Below are 20,827 nucleotides of genomic sequence, written 5' to 3' on the forward strand. Positions count from 1 at the left end.
CTTGCCCCAGTATAGGATCTTAGGATATTCCCTTTGGAGCTCAGCACAGGACATCTTTACACGTCCATCACCTAAGACACTGGCGTAAAAACTGAGGTATCCCTGCAAGGGGGAGGGATTATATAGGGGGTTGAACTTCCTGATAGGGTGTGCCAGTGTCCAATCACCAGTGATACCTATATAACCCATCAGTAATTACTGTGGCTCTGTGTCCCGTGATGTTCGAGAAAGAAATATGCTCAGATACAAAATACTGTAATGTTACCCTATTAAAAGCCTCCAGCTCATTTCTTCTAGGCTCATACTTCTTGTAGTATTCCATTATTTCCTGATCCGAAAGCTGCAATAAAAAAAAAAAAGATAGAAAGAAAGAAAAGAAACAATGTAATTACCATTGTGTCATTTTTTTTTATAGAACAAAAGAAAAGGCTATGCTGATGATTTATGAATGTTATCCAGTTGCCAGCTGCAAAATTAGCAGAATCCAAACCAAACTAAACTTTGTATCTGACATAAATACATTAAGAAAGACATAAAAGAAAGACAAATGGTTAGCTATAAATATGGAGGTAGCCACATTTTGAATCTTTATACAGTTATTTCAACAAGGTGGTGCAAGGTGGGGATTACAAGTCAACTGACAGAAGAGTAATAATAAAGCGTAGAATCCATCAGAAAATATCAAATTATTAAATGATCAAACAGGTACTGGGGGAACAGTTGCAGAACATGCTGAAAGGGCTGGTTCACATACTTCTGTTTTCTCCTGCAAAAAATGATTACATCTCTCCTTACTATATGCAGAGATGTATATGCAACTTTTTGTTCTATTTTTTTTAGACTTACTGAGGATACTAACAGTCTATTTGCCTTTAGTAAATCAACCCCTTTTGGTTGAATCCGTACCAGTAATTTAGCAACAGATTCCACTGTGTACAGTATCTAACAAAAGTGAGTACACCCCTAACATTTTTGTAAATATTTTATTATATTTTTTCATGTGACAACACTGAAGAAATGACACTTTGCTACAATGTAAAGTAGTGAGTTAGAGCTGCATGAGTAATCGCTAAGAATCAAAATTGTGATTCTTTTTCCTTCCCGATCTTCAAAACAGCATTTCACGATTTCTAACAATCTTTCTAACAAGCGCAAAATTCTCACAGCTGGAAATAAATTAAAAATAAAAATCCAGGCAGCCTTCCAAGTTTTATCACAACATTGCGGATAAGTATAAACAAAGTAACATTTCTTCTTAGATCAAAGGGATGAACTTCTGCCTGTAGATGAGGGCAGTTTAACCACTTAAAGACTAAACCTTTTACTGGCACTTGCTGCTTATAAGTTAAAATCAATACTTATTGCTAGAACATTACTCAGAACCCCGAAACATTGTTGTTGCAATATTTTATGTCGCACTGTAGTTGCGCAGAGGTCATTCAAACGCAATTTTTAAAAAATACACTTTAATGAATTAAAAAAAAAACACTAAACAGTAAAGTTAGCCCAATTGTTTTGTATAATGTGAAAGATGATGTTATGCCACGAGAATCGTGATCTTTATTCTGAGCAAAAAAAATCGTGATTCACATTTTAGCCAGAATTGTGCAGCTCTATAGCGAGTGTACAGCTTGTATACCAGTGTAAATTTGCTGTCCCCTCAAAATAACTCAACAAACAGCCATTAATGTCTAAACCGCTGTCAACAAAAGTGAGTACACCCCTAAGGCCCCTTTCACACTGCAGTGACTTGAAAGACCCACGATTTTGCGTCTGCAGTTTTGACGTGATTTCAGGGAATGCCTGTGTAAACATGAGGTCTATGGACGTCCACTCGCATCAAAGTCAGACCAAAGTAGTACAGGGACTACTTTGAAGTCAGTGTGACTTGAAGTTGCACAGATATGAATAGTTATCACTGGGAATCATGGGGTACGACTTGTCATGTGACTCTGATGTCCAAAGGAAAATTCACACAAGTGTGAAAGGGGCCCAAGTGAAAATGTCCAAATTGGGCCCAATTAGCCATTTTCTCTCCCGGTGTTATGTGACTCATTAGTGTTACAAGGTCTCAGGTGTGAATGGGGAGCAGGTGTGTGAAATTTGGTGTTATCGCTCTCATACTGGTCACTGGAGGTTCAAAATGGCACCTCATGGCAAAGAACTCTCTGAGCATCTGAGAAAAAAGAATTGTTGCTCTACATAAAGATGGCTATAAGAAAATTGCCAACACCCTGAAACTGAGCTGCAGCACGGTGGCCAAGACCATACAGTGGTTTAACAGAACAGGTTCCACTCAGTACAGGCCTCGCCATAGTCAACTACAGAAGTTGAGTGCACGTGCTTAGCATCATATCCAGAGATTGTCTTTGGGAAATAGACATATGAGTTCTGCCAGCATTTCTGCAGAGGTTGAAGGGGTGGGGGGTCAGCCTGTCAGTGCTCAGACCATACGCTGCACACTGCAACAAATTAGTCTGCATGGCTGGCGTCCCAGAAGCAAGCCTCTCAAAGATTATACACAAGAAAGCCCGTAAACAGTTTGCTGAAGACAAGCAGACTATGGACATGGATTACTGGAACCAAGTCCTGTGGTCTGATGAGACCAAGATAAACTTATTTGGTTCAGATGGTGTCAAGCATGTGTGGCGGTGACCATGTGAGGAGTACAAGGAAAGGGGTCTGAAGAAAATAATATATAAATGATAATTTATTTGTTGAATTGTAGAAAATATAAAATTATTCAGGTGCAGACAACACCAAAAATAGAATTATTGAAAAATACATTGAAGATTTCTATTCCTTAGTTGATGAGGGTTTCTCTAATGGGGCAATCAATAAGGAAACATGGGAATATGTATGTACCAAACATCCTAGGATGCCTACTTTTTATAGTCTGCCAAAAGTACACAAAAATATACAAACTCCACCGGGCAGACCAATCATCTCAGGCACTGGAAGCATCACTGAAAACTTAAACAAAAACAAATATCCCATCTTGTATAAAAGATACAATACACCTCCCACAAAATCTAGAAGGCATCCAACTCACCCCAGATACCCTATTGGTGGCGGAGGACATAGAAGCGTTGTACAGCTCGATCCCTCACCACCTGGGAGTCACAGCTGTGAAGCATGTACTCGCACAGTCCCTTAAGGACGACTTGAAAACCCAGCAGTTTACCACTGCCTCTTTGGATTTCATTCTGTCACACAACTGTTTTTCTTTCCATGGCTCCCACTACCTTCAGGTGCAGGGAGCAGCGATGGGGACTTGCTGTGCCCCATGTATATGATGTACTGCACCCTGTGGCTGTATATAATAGGTTGTTGCAACACCCAGGGAGATTTACTTCCCCCTGTCATGCTGATTGCGGCCCCTATGAGTTAGCTTCTTGGCTGTGACTATGGTGGTATTACACTGGGTGTTGTGTGTCTCTCTTTTACAATGCATACCTATGGGCTCATCTCTCTATGATCATGCACATTGTTTACAACAGTAACACTGATGTCATCCAACTCTGCCTGGATATACCACTATACACTATCAGTGCTGCTTATCTGCACCATTAGCATCCTCATGTTGGTTATGCTGGTGGCGCTCTCATGCGCCCACTTCATTGCTTGATCGGTAGTCCTTGTCCGCTTCCTCCAATGTCTCACTGAACATAGAGGATGCGAACACATGTAGTTGTTTACTAGCGCAGCCCCGCCCTTCATCTTTCCCTATTGGTCAGAGGTATGGAGGAGGTGGTTGCTTAGTGCTGCTCACGCTGCTAAGCTGTCCTCCATGCCGGCCCACAGACCATTGACATACACTATACGGGCTAGTACTGATGCCAGGTCCTGCCCTACACCTCGCATTCTCTTCTGATACAGCGTGCGCAGCATGGGACGCTGCGCACGCGCTGGCATCCTTTACTATATAAACACAAGCCCAAATTGACATCTCCTCCACTTACACCAGGACTAACATGCTGCATACGTCAGGATTCACACTGCAAGGTTGGTAGAAGATTTAGCTCTCTTGCTACAATTTTTATGACATTAACTATGACATGCCTTGTCTGCTCTTGAATATCAGCCGGCCAGCTTATTGCTTTTGGGCTGATTCAATGGGCTGATTTAGTGGGCTGATTTAATGCCTTAACAGGTACAAATATGAAGTCTCTGTCAGTTTTTGTTAAACCCCAGGTTGACTAACTCTACCTAATTATTCTGTATATACTTTTTATTTATCACTAGCATTCGGATTTACCTATAGATATAGATCAATGATGAATAATATGTTCCTACCCTCTATTTTGGTTAATGTTGTGAACATCTGTGTCCAATAATGAATGTTTTTCTCAAAAACGAGGGAAGTTTTCTCAAATAAGCATATACCTATATTAATGATAACACTGGAGTGACAAATATCACTTGTTTCTATACGAGCTCTACATTTTATTTTTGAAGATATTTTTATATTTTCTTCTTTGCAGACACTTTTTTGTTAATTGTGTCATTATCCATTCTGAACCAACCTGCACCTAACCATCCAGACTTCTTGGTTTCATTCAACCAAGTAGTTATTTCCATTTCATATTGCTTCACGGCAGGTTGGTGTGACTCCATGGCCACATTGCATCAGCTGGCACATTTTCTGGAGGTGTATATTATATCAAGTTCATCTAATCGGTAGGTGATTTCCCAATCTTGGTCTCAACGAAGCTCCTGCCTCTTGTCCCCTGTTTATGATGCATATATTTTGTTGTGTTTTTTTTTTTTTTTTACACTATCACTATTATCATTTGTTTTTTATTGTATAGAACATGCTATGGTAATTTCACCTTGCCTTGAACGCCCCTGATGAAGGGACCCCACAAGTGTCCTGAAATGCGTCGGGCCGAATGCCTACAATTGCCACGCATTTACGATTCAGTCTTTGCATACTTGTTTGTTTTTACTAATTCTATTTTTGGTGTTGTCTGCACCTGAATAATTTTATATTTTCTACAATTCAATAAATATAAATAAATTATCATTTATATATTATTTTCTTCAGACCCCTTTTTCTTGTTGAACCTGAAACAATCTGTGCTATACCCAAAACCCTATAGTGATTAAGCAAAGTGCAAATAATGATATTGACAAACAAATATTGACAAAAAAGTGCTGCAACTAAAAAAAAAACTTGAATATCTAGTTCTGGCAAATGGTACAAAATAAATTATGGTGCACTACTATCGTCAAAAAAAACCCACAAAAAATTAAGGATGCACTTTCCACCTAAAGCCCATGAATAATTAAGTGTGAATAAATATTATTCAAAATGTTGTGCAATCCTAAAGAGTGAATAAAGTCCTGAAAAATCAATCAATCAAGCAGTGTGTTCTTGTGTAAGTAATCCTTCCTTCAGCTAGTGGAATTTCATCTCCTTTGGTGTTTGAACAAGCCAAAAAAACGAAAAAGAAAGGGGGGGCCGCTTACCAGATAGGCTGGACCACTATTACGGGGGTCTTCAGAGCTCACAGATGCCTGATCTTGCAGGCAGGAACAGCTGATCTTGCTTCCAGATTTGGATCCACCTTAGATCCCTCCTGAGCACTGGGATTTTCCGTATAATGAGCTGTACCTCCGTGGGATCACTCGTTATATGTAAGGAGAGATCAAGCAAACAGAGGATCTTCCATGGTGTAGTAATAAAAATCTCTTTATTTAAAATGATGGGTAACTGACATGACAGGTGAAACAGAAAGTTTAAAAGGAAACAAACAGCTCGGCCGCGGTGAAGCTAGCCAGCTGATGTGTGGTGACGTCAGGTCTTGTGGCTCCATCCAACGCAGCGTTTCTCCGTAAGAGGCTTCGGCTAGGAAAGGAGACTGGCATCTGTGAGCTCTGAAGACCCCCGTAATAGGGGTCCAGCATATCTGGTAAGCGCCCCCCCTTTCTTTATCTTTTTTGGCTTATTCAAACACCAAAGGAGATGAAATTCCACTAGCTGAAGGAAGGACTACTTACACAAGAACACACTGTTTGATTGATTGATTTTTCAGGACTTTATTTACTCTTTAGGATTGCACAACAAAAATATTTATTCACACTTAATTATTCATGGACTTTAGGTGGAAAGTGCATCCCTAATTTTTTTGTGTTTTTTTGATGATAGTAGCGCACGATAATTTATTTGTACCCTTTTTCTTGTTGCCTATAAAGTCCTATTATTTATTTTGGGGGTATTTGCTTCTTACTAATATTATATCCAGGATTGGCAACCTTAAGCCCCTTTCTTGGCGGATCTCCTTAACTATCCAGGTGAGGAGTACAAAGACAAGAGTGTGTCTTGCCTACAGTCAAGCATGGTAGTTGGAGTGTCATGGTCTGGGGCTGCATGAGTGCTTCCGGCACTGGAGAGCTACAGTTCATTGAGGGAACCATGAATGCCAACATGTACTGTGACATACTGAAGCAGAGCATGATCTCCTCCCTTCGGAGACTGGGCCACAGGGCAATATTCCAACATGATAACGACCCCAAACACACCTCCAAGATGACCACTGCCTTACTAAAGAAACTGAGGGTAAAGGTAATGGACTGGCCAAGCATGTCTCCAGACCTAAACCCTATTGAGCATCTGTGGGGCATCCTCAAATGGAAGGTAGAGGAGCGCAAGGTCTCTAACATCCACCAGCTCCCTGTGCTGTCATGGAGGAATGGAAAAGGACTCCAGTGGCAACTTACGAAGCTCTGGTGAACTCCATGCACAAGAGGGTTAAGGCAGTTCTGGAAAATAATGGTGGCCACACAAAATATTGACACTTTGGGCCCATTTTTTACGTAGGGGTTACTCACTTTTGTTGCCAGCAGTTTAGACATTAATGGCTGTGTGTTGTTATTTTGAGGGGACAGCAAATTTACACTGTTATACAAGCTGTACTCTCACTACTTTACATTGTAGCAAAGTGTCATTTCTTGTGTTGTTACGTGAAAAGATATAATAAAATATTTACAAAAATGTGAGGGTATACCCACTTTTGTGAGATACTGTATATTTATCCCAGATTCAAGCAATATACAGACTGTTTTTCTTTTGTGCTGTGTGATGAGCTTGCTTGGCTTACTGAAGGGGTTACAAGCCCAGCTAAAGCAGGTCTGAATACTCTGGGCTCTATAAAACTCCCAGGCTGCTTAGGGAGAATGTTCCATCCTGGGACCAGATCTCTATGCACAGACTGAGGAGAAGAAACTAGTTTGTGTGGTGAGAAGTTTGTGCGACTAAGAACTATCACTTATTTTGGGTAACAGTCAGGTGCCTGGGCAGCAGAAGGTTGCTCCAGAACAGGTAGTCAGTGTAGATCCAGTGTCTGAAGTTACTCGCCCAGCGTGGCAAGGATTTATTTTCTGTTTTTGTTGTATTTAGTTGTTTTGATGCCTGTACTTTGTGAACACAGACTTTATAAATAAACCACACTGGTGTTTTACCAAGATCCTGCTGTCTGGTGTGCCTTTTAAATCATTCTTTGAACTCCAGGGAGTCACGCACAACCCGCTGCTGAGCTAATTCCTTGCCTAGCAGTAAAAAGAGTCGCTGGTTCGAATCCCGACTACAACACTACCTGCCTGAAGTTTGCATGTTCTCCCTGTGCCTGCGTGGGTTTCCTCCGAGTACTCCGGTTTCCTCCCACGCTCCAAAGACATGCTGGTAGGTTAATTGGCTTCTGTCTAAATTGTCTCTAGTATATGAATGTGAGTTAGGGACATTAGATTGTAAGCTCCTTGAGGGTAGGGACTGATGTGAATGTACAATGTATATGTAAAGCGCTGCGTAAATTGACGGCGCTATATAAGTACCTTAAATAATAAGTACAAGAGGATGTAGATATATAGAGGTGCCCAGTACCAGATGCCTGGACCTCCCCTTCCTATAGGGAGACAGAAAATCTTTTTAGAGCAAGGCAGCATCTCTTAATCTTAATAAGGAAAAAGGGAATAAAGCTATTTTTTTTATGTGTCCCGTTATTGCCTTAACCGCTTCAGCCCCAGAAGCCCCTGGTCAATGACCAGGCCATTTTTTGCAATTCTGCACTGCGCCGATTTAACTGACAATTGCTCGGTTGTGCGACGCTGTACCCAAACAAAATTGATGTCCTTTTTTTCCCACAAATAGAACTTTATTTTGGTGGTATTTGATCGCCTCTGCGGTTTTTATTTTTTGCGCTATAAACAAAAGAAGAGAGACAATTTAAAAAAAAAAACACAATATCTTTTACTTTTTGCTAAAATAAATATCCCACATTTTTTATCAAAAAAACTATTTTTTTCCTCAGTTTAGGCCGATATGTATTCTTCTACATATAATTGGTAAAAAAAAAAAAAAAAAAAAAATCACAATAAGCATATTGATTGGTTTGCGCAAAAGTTATAGAGTCTACAAAATAGGGGATAGATTTAGGGCATTTTTATTATTATTATGTTTTTTACTAGTAATGGCGGCAATCTGCGATTTTTATCGGGACTGCGACATTATGGCGGACACATTTTTGAAACCATTGACAATTATACAGTGATCAGTGCTATAAAACTGCACTGATTACTGTGTAAATGTCACTAGCAGCGAAGGGGTTAACACTAGGGGGCGATCAACGAGTTAACTGTGTTCCCTATGTGTGTTTCTAACTGTGGGGGGATGAGACTGTGTAAGAGGATAGAGAGATCTGTCTCCTCTCCCCTGAAAGAACTGGGATCTGTGTGTTTACACACACAGGTCCCGGTTCTTGCTCTGTCACGAGCGATTGCGGGAGCCCGGCGGTCATCGCGCCCGCCGGGCACTACCATTGGGGACGGGCACACGCTGCAGGCGCATGCGCGCCCCTAATGGCCAAAAGGTGAAGCGACATAAGGTAACGTCGTTTCGCCCAGCCGTGTCATTCTGCCGCAGTAAAACTGTGGCGGCTGGTCAGCAAGCGGTTAAGAAGGGACACCCATGTTAGGATATATTTTCTTGCCAGGGAAAAAAAAGGGGGAAATGAATGGTTTGGTTTAAATAATAGAGCTTATGGTTTTAAAATAGGCATAATAAGGAAATGTTATTTACATTTATTTGAGGGAAAAAACTTCTTTAACCACTTGTCGACCAGCCGCTGTCATTTTACTGCGGCAGGATGGCACGATCCCGCGAACCATAGTTGCTATACATCGGCGGGATTGGGATAGCAGGTGCGCGCCTGCTGCACAGTGGGGGTGCCGATGCTCGTGGCCGACGGTCGCGACGAACGCCGCCCACGAGCGATCGTGAGCAGGAGACATAGAACAGGGACGAGTGTGTGTAAACACACACTTCCCTGTTCTGTCTGAGAGGAGTGTCAGATTGTGTGTTCCTATTAGCTAGGAACCACGATCCATCACTTCCTCTAGTCAGTACCCCCCCTTCAGTCAGAATCACCTCCCAGGGAACAGTTAGCCCCTTGATCGCCCCCTAGTGTTAACCCCTTCACTGCCAGGGACATTTTTACAGTAATCACTGCATTTTTATAGCACTGATCGCTGTATAAATGCCAATGGTCCCAGAAATGTGTCAAAATTGTCCAATGTGTTCGCCAAAATGTCGCAGTCACGATAAAAATCGCAGATCGCCACCATTACTAGTAAGAAAAAAAAAATTATAAAAATGCTATCACTCTATCCCCTATTTTGTAGACGCTATAACTTTTGCGCAAACCAATCAATATACGCTTATTACGATTTTTTTTTACCAAAAATATGTAGAAGAATACATATTGGCCTAAACTGAGAAAAAATTAGCTTTTTTTTAAAAAAAATGGGGATATTTATTATAGCAAAAAGTACAAAATATTATGTTTTTTTTCTACACTGTCACTCTTTTTTTGTTTATAGCGTAAAAAATAAAAACCACAGAGGTGATCAAATACCACTGAAAGAAAGCTCTATTTGTGGGAAAAAAAGGACGTCAATTTTGTTTGGGTGTAGCGTCACATGGCCGCGCAATTGTCAGTTAAGGTGACGCAGTGCGGAATCGCAAAAAACGGCGCGGTCATTCAGCAGCCAAATTTTCTGGGGCTGAAGTTGTTAATGTGTTTATAGATTTTACAGTATGCTTTTATTAAATGTTTTTTTTTTTTTGGCTTGATTTTTAAGAGGTTTCCAACAACTATTAATATGTTTATGGAATGTGTTGGGCACGTATTATTAAGCCCATGCCCAATGCACTTATTAATTGGAATCATATGGAGAACGTGACATCACTACTAGATTAAAATGTATTTAATGGCACCAAATGTCCTCTTCTGAGGAATCTGATCAGATAGTTAAGTAGATTTAAAAGGTTAAGATAATTGCAAAATACGAATTTTAAGAATAAAAATAATGTTTTAATAAGAGGTCTATTTGTTTAAAATGTATTTTTGATTAACATATTGTGAAATTAGGAAGTCAGTTTCAGACAGTCTCAAACCACCACGGAGATGTTAGAAGTTTTGAAATATATATGCAAAAGGTGGGGTATTTTGATTATTTCAATGTTTAAGCAATGTTTTTTTAATTGTGGAATTGCCTATTCTCACACTGTTGCAGGTTTGGAGGGCGTTGTATACTTCAGAATAATATAATTGCACTGTACTAACTCGGGTATGCACAATAAGTGGCAATATAGTTCTTATTTAGAGAAACCTAAGATGGTGCATATATATGGAAAAAGTTGTTATGTTTGAAAAGTAATTGTGGCAATAAGCCCATTTGTTAATATTGAAATTAGGAAAATATGAACTGGGCATTGCACAAAGACATTGCCTGTTACAAAACAGAGGGAATGGTTTATTTGTGCAAATGTTTTTTTTATTGTGCTAAGGTGTTATACATACGATTGCAAAAATCTGGATATACCCCTGGATATACTATTGTTGTAAAGTTGATACAATTGATTTCAATATTGATTAAAAAAAAGAAAAAAAAAGGGTATTTGTCATATAAATATAGGAATATATGGAAGGAAGCATTCTAAATGGAGAATGAATATAATGGCCAATGAATGAGGAATGAGAAAGTGTTATTGTGTCACGGGATACAAGAATCAAGACAAAATAATAATATAACAGTGTTGGGTTATGTTTAATGAATGCACAAGTTTTACCATTTAATCGTTGAGAAACCTAAAGCAAGGTTATTTTGTGTATGTCTTAAAATGTGTACAAGGTAAAGAGGTGTTTCTACTCCTACCTAAGAGTAGGAGAGAGGGAAAAAGGGTGACATTATAAATGTCCAAAATAAAGTGTCACATATTGAAAGCATGAAATGCTAAAATTTGAGGGGGAGGTTTGTTTGAATAACAGTCAGAGTGACTATTTTGGATATATTACCTTTTAAATTCCAACTGTAAAGTGTTAATAATGTAATGTTGTTTATTCTTTGATGTTTACTTTGTTGCTGATGGTCAAATACATCTGCAAAGTTGGGAGGCTGACTTCTGAGTCAGAATATGTGCTTGGGTAAAATGTTCTGTTCTGAGACCCTCAGGTCGACTTGGGCCCCGGGGATAGAAGGAACTAAAGGTGTTTATGTTTTGTTGAATTCTGCTGTAATACTGGATTTAGGAAAAATGTTCAGTTAAATATATTGAACCTATATAATGAAAACTGTTGCTGAGAAACATTTTATTTCTGAATGCTTTATGGACTTATGTTTAAATTAACGAGGAATATTATTTTTAATACCTCCAATGATTAAGGAAGGCCTGAATTGATAGTACAGGTAGATTCTGTGGTGGTTCATGTTGGATGAGGAGTATCCACTCCAGCCAGTATTCACCCCCAGCTCCATGCACATAAAGAAATGCCCCCCCCCCCATTCATGCCCATACCCTATAGCCTATCTGGATGTTAAGTTACTTGAAGAAATGACTACATCTTCTATGTTGTTCTAAATGCCATTGCTATTCTACTATGTTGTTCTGAATGCCATGGGAGGTGCTGAGATGAGTAAAGGTGGACTCCTGCTGGAAAATGTTCCTGGGAATGAAACCTTGAGGGTTAGCCATGACGCACGCCCGAGGTCTACAAATTCCAGTGAGCACCACAATGGAGAGATCCACATGCCAGCCCCAAAGACCCAAGTCTAGCCCAATGCATCAGTTCCAGTCTGTCTGTGGATGTCAAGTTCTGTCCTTACAAAGAGGCAGGGTTTGGGGTGGAGAATCTTGTTCTGTTTATGTGGAGAAATACAGAATCAAATCAAATCAAACCAAATTTATGGAATCTTGGGAAAATTTTAGGAAAATGAAAATGAATGTGGACCTTTTCCTTTTTGAATTTTATGGACATTTATAAGCCATATAAGAGTCTTCTTTGAGACTATTTTTTAATTTGGCCTAAAGGCTGTCATGCCCCTCCCACTTACTTTAATGAACTGTCATGCTCCTTCCCCTTTATTTTCATGGACAATTGCTTTACAGCTGAGTTCTTGATATCTCTTAATTCTGATGTGTTTATTGTTCTCTATTTTATGCATGTTTAGGATAATAGCACATTTGTGGGAGGAGTAATCCAGGTTGATATTAAAGTGTATTAGGGCAACAGGGAATGTAGTTGTGACGTTTGTGACAAAAGACGTGGTTGAAAGAGGTGGGTTAGAGCCACCAAAAATATGTTTCTTGTTTTGGGTTATTACTCATTCAAATATATTGTTGCTCTGAAGTTAGACATTAAAGAGATGTTTCTATAGAGATGGAAGTCTTGGTTTAGTTTTGTCCTAATCACAAATCTAACGCCTGGATCAAAGTGATGGGTTATATCTTGAATGTATATTATAAATTTGCTGTACCAGGGCCAATAAATCGAACAGTGTGTAATCAATCTGTGTTGTGTCACGCTTGTATACACTGTTACCTGTGCAGAATCTGGGTGTGACGAACGGAGAAGTGCGGGCAATAATCATAATAATAATAAGGTAAGATTGATAGTAATAAGGTGACAGATAGGATTAGAGTTTATAGGATCCAGAAGCATTCTATCAGTTCAGGAGGGGGGGGCGCTCGTTCGCCCCCCCCCCCCACCTTTCCTGGCCTGCCAGGCTGCATGCACAGATAAAGGGCCTGGTACAGATTTTGGGGGAGACCCCACGCCTTTTAAAAAAAAAAATTGGCGTGGAGGTTCCCCTCAAATCTATACCAGGCCCGAAGGGACCACCACACTTTTTTTTCATGATTTTTTAGTGCCGGCAATTCTTATCTTTACATTCAGCTGTCAGCAGGCAACCCCGCTGACAACGAATGACTCATCGGTTGTTAAGGACATGACAGATACTAGTTGTTAAGGCCACTGGCTTCTGGCATTAAATTACCACAGGTTCACTACTAAAATACAGCATCACTTCATAAAATAGCAAACGCGTTTTTTTAGTAGTGTTTTTTAGTGAATTAATTTTTTTTTTTTTTGCAAATTGCTGTGCGGTATCTTACCGCATACTTGGATGTGGTAAGATACTGCTTTGTGAATGGAGCCCTATATCACTTACAATATGAAAAAAATCTTTAGGTTTGTTCCATGTATGAGAAAAAGGGCCTATTTACACTTGTCCATTTTCCTGCAGTAAAACAAGTGAACTTCATTCCCCAATACTTACCTGAGCCCCACCTTGATCCAGCAATATGTACAAGAGCAGCGGCTCTTCCGGGTCTATCTTTCCTCATTGGCTTGGATACAGCAGCAGGAGCCATTAGCTCCAGCTGCTGTCAATCACAGCCAATGAGGAGAGCTGGGGGTGGGGTTGAGCAATGCTGTGTGTGTGAATGGATACACAAACTGTAGCTCGTGAGGCAAAAAAAAGGCAAAAAAACAATTGTACCTAATTTTTTTCATAGGTAATGCTTTACAAGCCTTTAAAGGTTAGCAATTTACAACGTAGAGTTAACCATTAATTATGGCCCTAGATTTATTGCTCTCATGCCCAAGTTCATGGTCATGGTCAGGGTCATCAAGCATGTGCGTTTCTACCTCTGTTTACATACATGTGCGGGCCCTATACGCACATTTGCAACCACTTGTATGTGCGTGGATGCTTTTAAATATCTTTTTTCTTTTTTTGGTTTATTAAAATGTAATTTGTTCTACACTTTTTTAACCCCTTTATGTCAACAGTATGCAAATATGTGGCCCCACTGGACTGGGATTTTTCCGTGGGGTCGCATATTTGCGCATCTCCCTTTGTGCTGGGAGCAAGCCGCACAGTGCGCTCCCAGCACAGATACTCACTGAGAGCCCCAGGACCAGTTCTAACGATCGGGACCCGGACGGCCAATTCTGCATCACCTGATCACCGTAATAGCCTCTGATTGGCTATCACAGTGATCAGTCACTTTGAAGCCCGTCCCTGTGTTTTCTATCTCTGTGAATGGACGAGAGAGATACATTGTATCATTCTCTGTCCTTGCAGAAGTAGGAATAAAAAGTGTGTGAATAAAAAAATACCTAGCTCAAGGTTTGATCTAGGTCAGTGCCAGGGTTAGTGTTTGGCTCAAGGTCAGGGTCAGGATCAAAGATCAGGGCCAGTATTTTTTTTATTAGTGTCAGTGTGTTTTAGGTAGGATTATTAAAAAAAATGCGCACTATTGTTTCTGGGCTGTACTATGGGTAAAAACTAACATACACATATGTGGTATCACTGCAATCTTCAGGAGTAAGGGAATTTATTTTGGGTTGTCCTTTGGTGGTAGATTATGGTAGTAGCAAGAAATTTACAGTTACATTTTTTTAAAACAATATTTATTTTCCTATTTTGGGCCAGTGTTCCTTTGATAATAAAATAAAAAAATCAGGACATACCATTTACCACCAAATGAAAGCCCACATTGTCCTGAAAAAAACAAGGTATAATCCAACTAACACATGTCAAAATGGCAAAATTGGGCACTTAGATTTGTTTTACCCTTAGGCACGAAGGGGTTAAAAATGTTTATTCAACTTTATTGCTATCATAAGGGGGGCTAAAATGTGAACAGGTGAGTATAAAGCTTTTTTTAAAGTGGTTCTAAAGTTTAGTTTTTTTTTTTCATAAAAATAACAAAATGCCTATACTTACCTGCTCTGTACAATGATTTTGCACAGACCAGACCTAATCCTCTTCTTCTGGGGTCCCCCGCCACCACTCCAGGCCCCTCCTTTTCATTGGGTGCCCCCAGGGAAAGCTGCTTTCCCTGGTGGCACCCTGCATGCTAGCTCCCACCCCCCCCTCGCGTCACTGTATTTGATTGACACCAGCGAGAGCCAATCACTTCCGCTGCTATCAATCTGTCCAATAAAGAGAGGCACAGCAATGGGAGCCACTGCGTTTGTGCACATCACTGGATCGGTTGGGCTTGGGTAAGGAAAAGGGGGGGTCTGGGGGGTAGCTTCAGCACATGAATGTATACATTCTATACATTAAGGTGAAAAACCTTAGGGCTTTAGGACCACTTTAAAAACTTGAAGTCCTGGATCTTTTAAAATGGTCTAAGGACCGTAAGTTCTGCTAAACATCTACTGTAAAAGTGATTAGGTAGTGCTACAGCTGCCCAGATCACTTTTACTGGACAGCTAATCACTGGCTGAAAAAAATAACACCAAACTCATGGCAGCCATGAGCTTGTTTTAACCAACTGATATTTTAAAACCGACTAACTACAGCAAGTGGTTTTGTTTTACAGAAAAAAAATGGAACTCACAAGCTACAATCATACACAGTAAGACTAGGAGAACCGGTAAGTGAAATTCCATATACTATGACCATTTTGTTTTATTTCATGAAGATATGTTTTATGCCACTAAATGAGTAAAAGGTAAATGTGCTAACTCAGTAAACTGAATTAACCAAATACATAATATAAACAGAAAAAGTGCATAGTGCAAAACCTTCAAATATCAAAATCAATAAACATCAAATCCATAAGTGTAAAGTCCAAAATTATATCAGTGTATAAAATTGCATATGCAAAGCAAATATAAATCCAAAATCTTCAATATCATCTAGACGTATATACAGTGGGTCAAAAAAGTATTTAGTCAGCCACCAATTGTGCAAGTTCTCCCACTTAAAAAGATGAGAGAGGCCTGTAATTGTCATCAGAGGTGTACCTCAACTATGAGAGACAAAATGTGGAAACAAATCCAGACAATCACATTGTCTGATTTTTGAAAGAATTTATTTGCAAATTATGGTGGAAAATAAGTATTTGGTCACCTACAAACAAGCAAGATTCCTGGCTCTCACAGACCTGTATCTTCTTCTTTAAGAGGCTCCTCTGTCCTCCACTCATTACCTGTATTAATGGCACCTGTTTGAACTTGTTATCAGTATAAAAGACACCGGTCCACAACCTCAAACAGTCACATTCCAAACTCCACTATGGTGAAGACCAAAGAGCTGTCGAAGGACACAAGAAACAAAATTGTAGACCTGCACCAGGCTGGGAAGACTGAATCTGCAATAGGCAAGCAGCTTGGTGTGAAAAAAATCAACTGTGGGAGCAATAATTAGAAAATGGAAGACATACAAGACGACTGATAATCTCCCTCGATCTGGGGCTCCATGCAAGATCTCACCCCGTGGGGTCAAAATGATCACAAGAACGGTGAGCAAAAATCCCAGAACCACACAAGGGGGCCTAGTGAATGACCTGCAGAGAGCTGGGACCAACGTAACAAAGGCTACCATCAGTAACGCACTACGCCGCCAGGGACTCACATCCTGCAGTGCCAGGCGTGTCCCCCTGCTTAAGCCAGTACATGTCCGGGCCCGTCTGAGGTTTGCTAGAGAGCATTTGGATGATCCAGAAGAGGATTGGGAGAATGTCATATGGTCAGATGAAACCAAAGTAGAAATGTTTGGCAGAAACACAACTCGTCGTGTTTGGAGGAGAGAGAATGCTGCGTTGCAACTAAAGAACACCATACCTACTGTGAAGCATGGGGTTGGCAACATCATGCTTTGGGGCTGTTTCTCTGCAAAGGAAACAGGACGACTGATCTGTGTACATGAAAGAATGAATGGGACCATTTATCGTGAGATTTTGAGTGCAAACCTCCTCCCATTGGCAAGGGCATTGAAGATGAAACGTGGCTGGGTCTTTCAGCATGACAATGATCCCAAACACAGGGCCCGGGCAACGAAGGAGTGGCTTCATAAGAAGCATTTCAAGGTCCTAGAGTGGCCTAGCCAGTCTCCAGATCTCAACCCCATAGAAAACCTTTGGAGAGAGTTGAAAGTCTGTGTTGCCCAGCGACAGCCCCAAAACATCACTGCTCTAGAGGAGATCTGCATGGAGGAATGGGCCAACATACCAGCAACAGTGTGTGACAACCTTGTGAAGACTTACAGAGAACGTTTGACCTCTGTCATTGCCAACAAAGTATTGAGATGAACTTTTGATATTGACAAAATACTTATTTTCCACCATAATTTGCAAATAAATTCTTTCCAAATCAGGCAATGTGAATGTCTAGATTTGTTTCCACATTTTGTCTCTCATAGTTGAGGTATACCATGATGACAATTACAGGTCTCTCTCATCTTTTTAAGTGGGAGAACTTGCACAATTGGTGGCTGACTAAATACTTTTTTGCCCCACTGTAGGTAAAAAATGCAGTGATCAAATGCAAGAAAAAACATCCAATTCTTAATGAGTAATCACACTCTCTTCCACCATCCGTAATCCACCATAGGTGTGCCCCAGCCTCTCAACTCAGGTAAAGACCCCACTCTCCTCCATATACAACTCATAGAAGAAAAAGGAGATCTCCATAATGCAGCAATTCAATAAAATAAGATTTCTTTTAAAGCAGCAACTTGCATTTAAAATTGGAATATTCAGCATAGATCAACCCAGGGACTTACGATCTCAGCCGCGAATGGAAGTAAAACGTCACCCGGCCTCTCCCAACTTGTTGCGTCACAGATCACGCGACTTTCTCAAGGGTGTTTAAGGAGGACATATGCAATATAGAGGGAGAACATTGTTTTCTTATCATCTCATTATTGCTGCATAATTCTGCCGTCCCTGATAAGGAGAAGATTGTTTGATTGGAGAGGATCCCCGTGATATATATTTACCAGAAGCATCATTAGACCCGATGAGGTCTTTACCTGAGGTGAGAGGCTGGAGCACACCTATGGTGGTTTACGGATGGTGGAAGAGAGTGTGATTACACATTAAGAATTGGATGATTTTTCCTGCACTTGATCACTACACTTTTTACCTATATACGTCTAGATGATATTGAAGATTTTGGATTCATATTTGCTTTGCACATGCACCATTATACATTGATATGAATTTTGGACTTTACACTTATGTATTTGCTGTTTATTGATTTTGATATCTGAAGATTTTGCACTACGCACTTTTTCTGTATATATTATGTATTTGGTTAATTTAATTTACTGAGTTAACGCCACATTTACCATTTACTTTTTTGTGGGGACACACTTTTAATGTTGGCTGCCACTCTGGAAATATTTTGAGGTTAACTTGGTTTGCGCATTAGTTATTTATTCATATTTTATGCCACTAAACTGCTCATTTAACTATATATAATAAAACCTATACATCTCAAGATGACTTGCATGACTTAAAGAGGAACCACAGTCTGCTCACATAATTTGTAATAAAAACATCTTTGCCATTCTGAAGCTTCCCTCCAACCACTTTGCATATTATGTTATATATACTGTGATTCTGTACTTGCCAAATATGCTGCAGAAATCTCCCTCCACTGAGTCTGGCTGCATCTATTTTAACTGTGGGCAGCTGAAGCTGCAGTCTGTTAACTTCCTGGATTTACACAGACACACACCTCCAGCTCTGCAGCTTTTATTGGCACTCTTATGACTCACCCCCTCCCTTCCTGGCAAACTCTCACAAGACTGAGAGAGCTGTGCATGATGTCATAAGCCTAGACAAGAAACAGGAAGTGGGCTGTATAAGGTATTTACTGCCAGAAAAAAATGTTTTACTATCCAAAGTTAAAATAACAAGGGTAGAGGATTGACTGAAGGTCCGCTTTAATGTAGTTAACATAGCTCTGAATGTTCTTTTGGTAACATAGTAGCAATGAATTGGTGCACTGAGGTGAAGCAAGTTTGTTATAGGAAGTGCAATCACACAGAAAACAATTTCGTGTTGTGTGTTTATAGTATATGCTTTAAACTGAGCACACTCATGCGATTTCTAATTTTCTAGGAATGAGCTGTATTTTTTCATGCTTTACTGTGCTGTTGTCAGAATATCTTGTAACTGTGGCTCTTCATGTCATATCAGTTAAAGTGATTTGCATCTATCCAGATAAAAGCATCCATCTTAAATTTGTTTTTTTTTTACAGGTACAATAAGACATTTGTATTAGTTAAGTATTACTTTCCAGGATTTATAGTCTCCGTAGGTAAAAGCACAGCAATACATATTTCTAGAAATGCATTTGACAATCCCATTTACATGCTGCTGAGAAATATTTTTATTAGCATATACAGGATTTCTCAATCAGCAAGTTGTGTTTAGAGGAGCATCCTTGACATAAAACCTGCTTTTAATACTTTTTCACCTGAATCGGAGCAGCACTGAAGGCATTGTTTGGCAAATGCCATAGGTGGAACCTGCCAAACATTTTATTTGTAGTCAGATGTAATCCTTATTACAGCCACAAAAATGCAATTTCCTCGAACAGGTTTATTTAAAGCCCACACTGGGCTGAAACACAAACCTATCTTTATTTCCCGAACTATCTGGATAATCTGAAATTCTTCAAATTTGTTAGAGTCTTTTAATGGTTTAATCTCAACACAACTGTGAACTATGTACTTTGCAGCTTAGCAGGATTATACAAATTCAACTGAGTTAATGTATCCAGTAGGTAAAAATACCTAAATACCAAATGAACTAATGGGACATTTCAAGGAAAAAGCTCAGTAGAATGTTTTGGAAACTTACTGAATTCAATAAGTGAATAAGGAAAGACTAGCCCATGATACCATGATTATACTTTTTAAATGTCTAGGTCTTATAAAGCTAGCTAACAAAAGAAAGCAGCTTGCTTTTGAACATGGTGCAGGAGGGTGCATAACATATTAATGTTAATTAAAGAAGAAATCACAAAACGTGAATAATTAAATATGCTTTACAGACAATTATTGGTAAAAACTAAGTATACCAGCTTACCACCTCTACCTTTGTATAAGATAGGATGTGTAAGAAACGCTGGTACTCGGCAGAAACTTTGATCTGACTTCTCTCATGGAATGCTGTTATGCTACTTTCTGCACACAGAAATTAGTTCTAAAATTTTATTAGATCAAATAACAGCTTACATAGTACTCAGCTATGACTAAGGCTGCATCTGATTGAAACGCATAAGCGGATTGTTTTGTGTGAGTTATTTGTGGATCTAATAAAATATAGGAACTCATTACTGTGTGCAGGACTTTGCATTACAATATAAATAGTCATTTCCCTGTTCATGTTCTTTGGCTAGAGATGAGTGAATTGATCCATGGGGATTGAGATCTAACCCAGATTATTCCAATCTGCAGATAAAAGAGATCTGAGACAATTTACCAGACCAAATATGCCATATTTGTTTTATAATTAAATGAAAGAGGAATGTCCCTCTTCCAGCCATATAGTCTGGGATCTATAAAAAAAAAAGGGTCATCAAGAAATTAGTATAGCATTAGACTGCACATCTGTCAGCATCAGCAGATCTTAACTCACAAAACAGTTAACAAACATATTTTAAAGGATAAATCTACTTAAAGAAATCCATTACCAGCACACATCTATACATGACTTGTGTGGTCAATAATAGATCAT

General features: G+C 39.6%; 1 protein-coding gene across 1 annotated transcript in view; it reads right to left on the reverse strand.

Annotated features, from left to right (window-relative positions):
- METTL25 (methyltransferase like 25) overlaps positions 1 to 20,827 on the reverse strand; it is a 395,084-nt gene that overhangs the window by 66,259 nt on the left and 307,998 nt on the right. The window contains exon 12 of the mRNA XM_073620219.1: positions 266 to 340. Coding sequence (XP_073476320.1) covers positions 266 to 340 — 75 coding nt within the window. The remainder of the gene's footprint in view (positions 1 to 265; positions 341 to 20,827) is intronic.

The sequence above is a fragment of the Aquarana catesbeiana genome, linkage group LG03, assembly GCF_042186555.1.
Source record: "Aquarana catesbeiana isolate 2022-GZ linkage group LG03, ASM4218655v1, whole genome shotgun sequence".
NCBI lineage: Eukaryota > Metazoa > Chordata > Amphibia > Anura > Ranidae > Aquarana > Aquarana catesbeiana.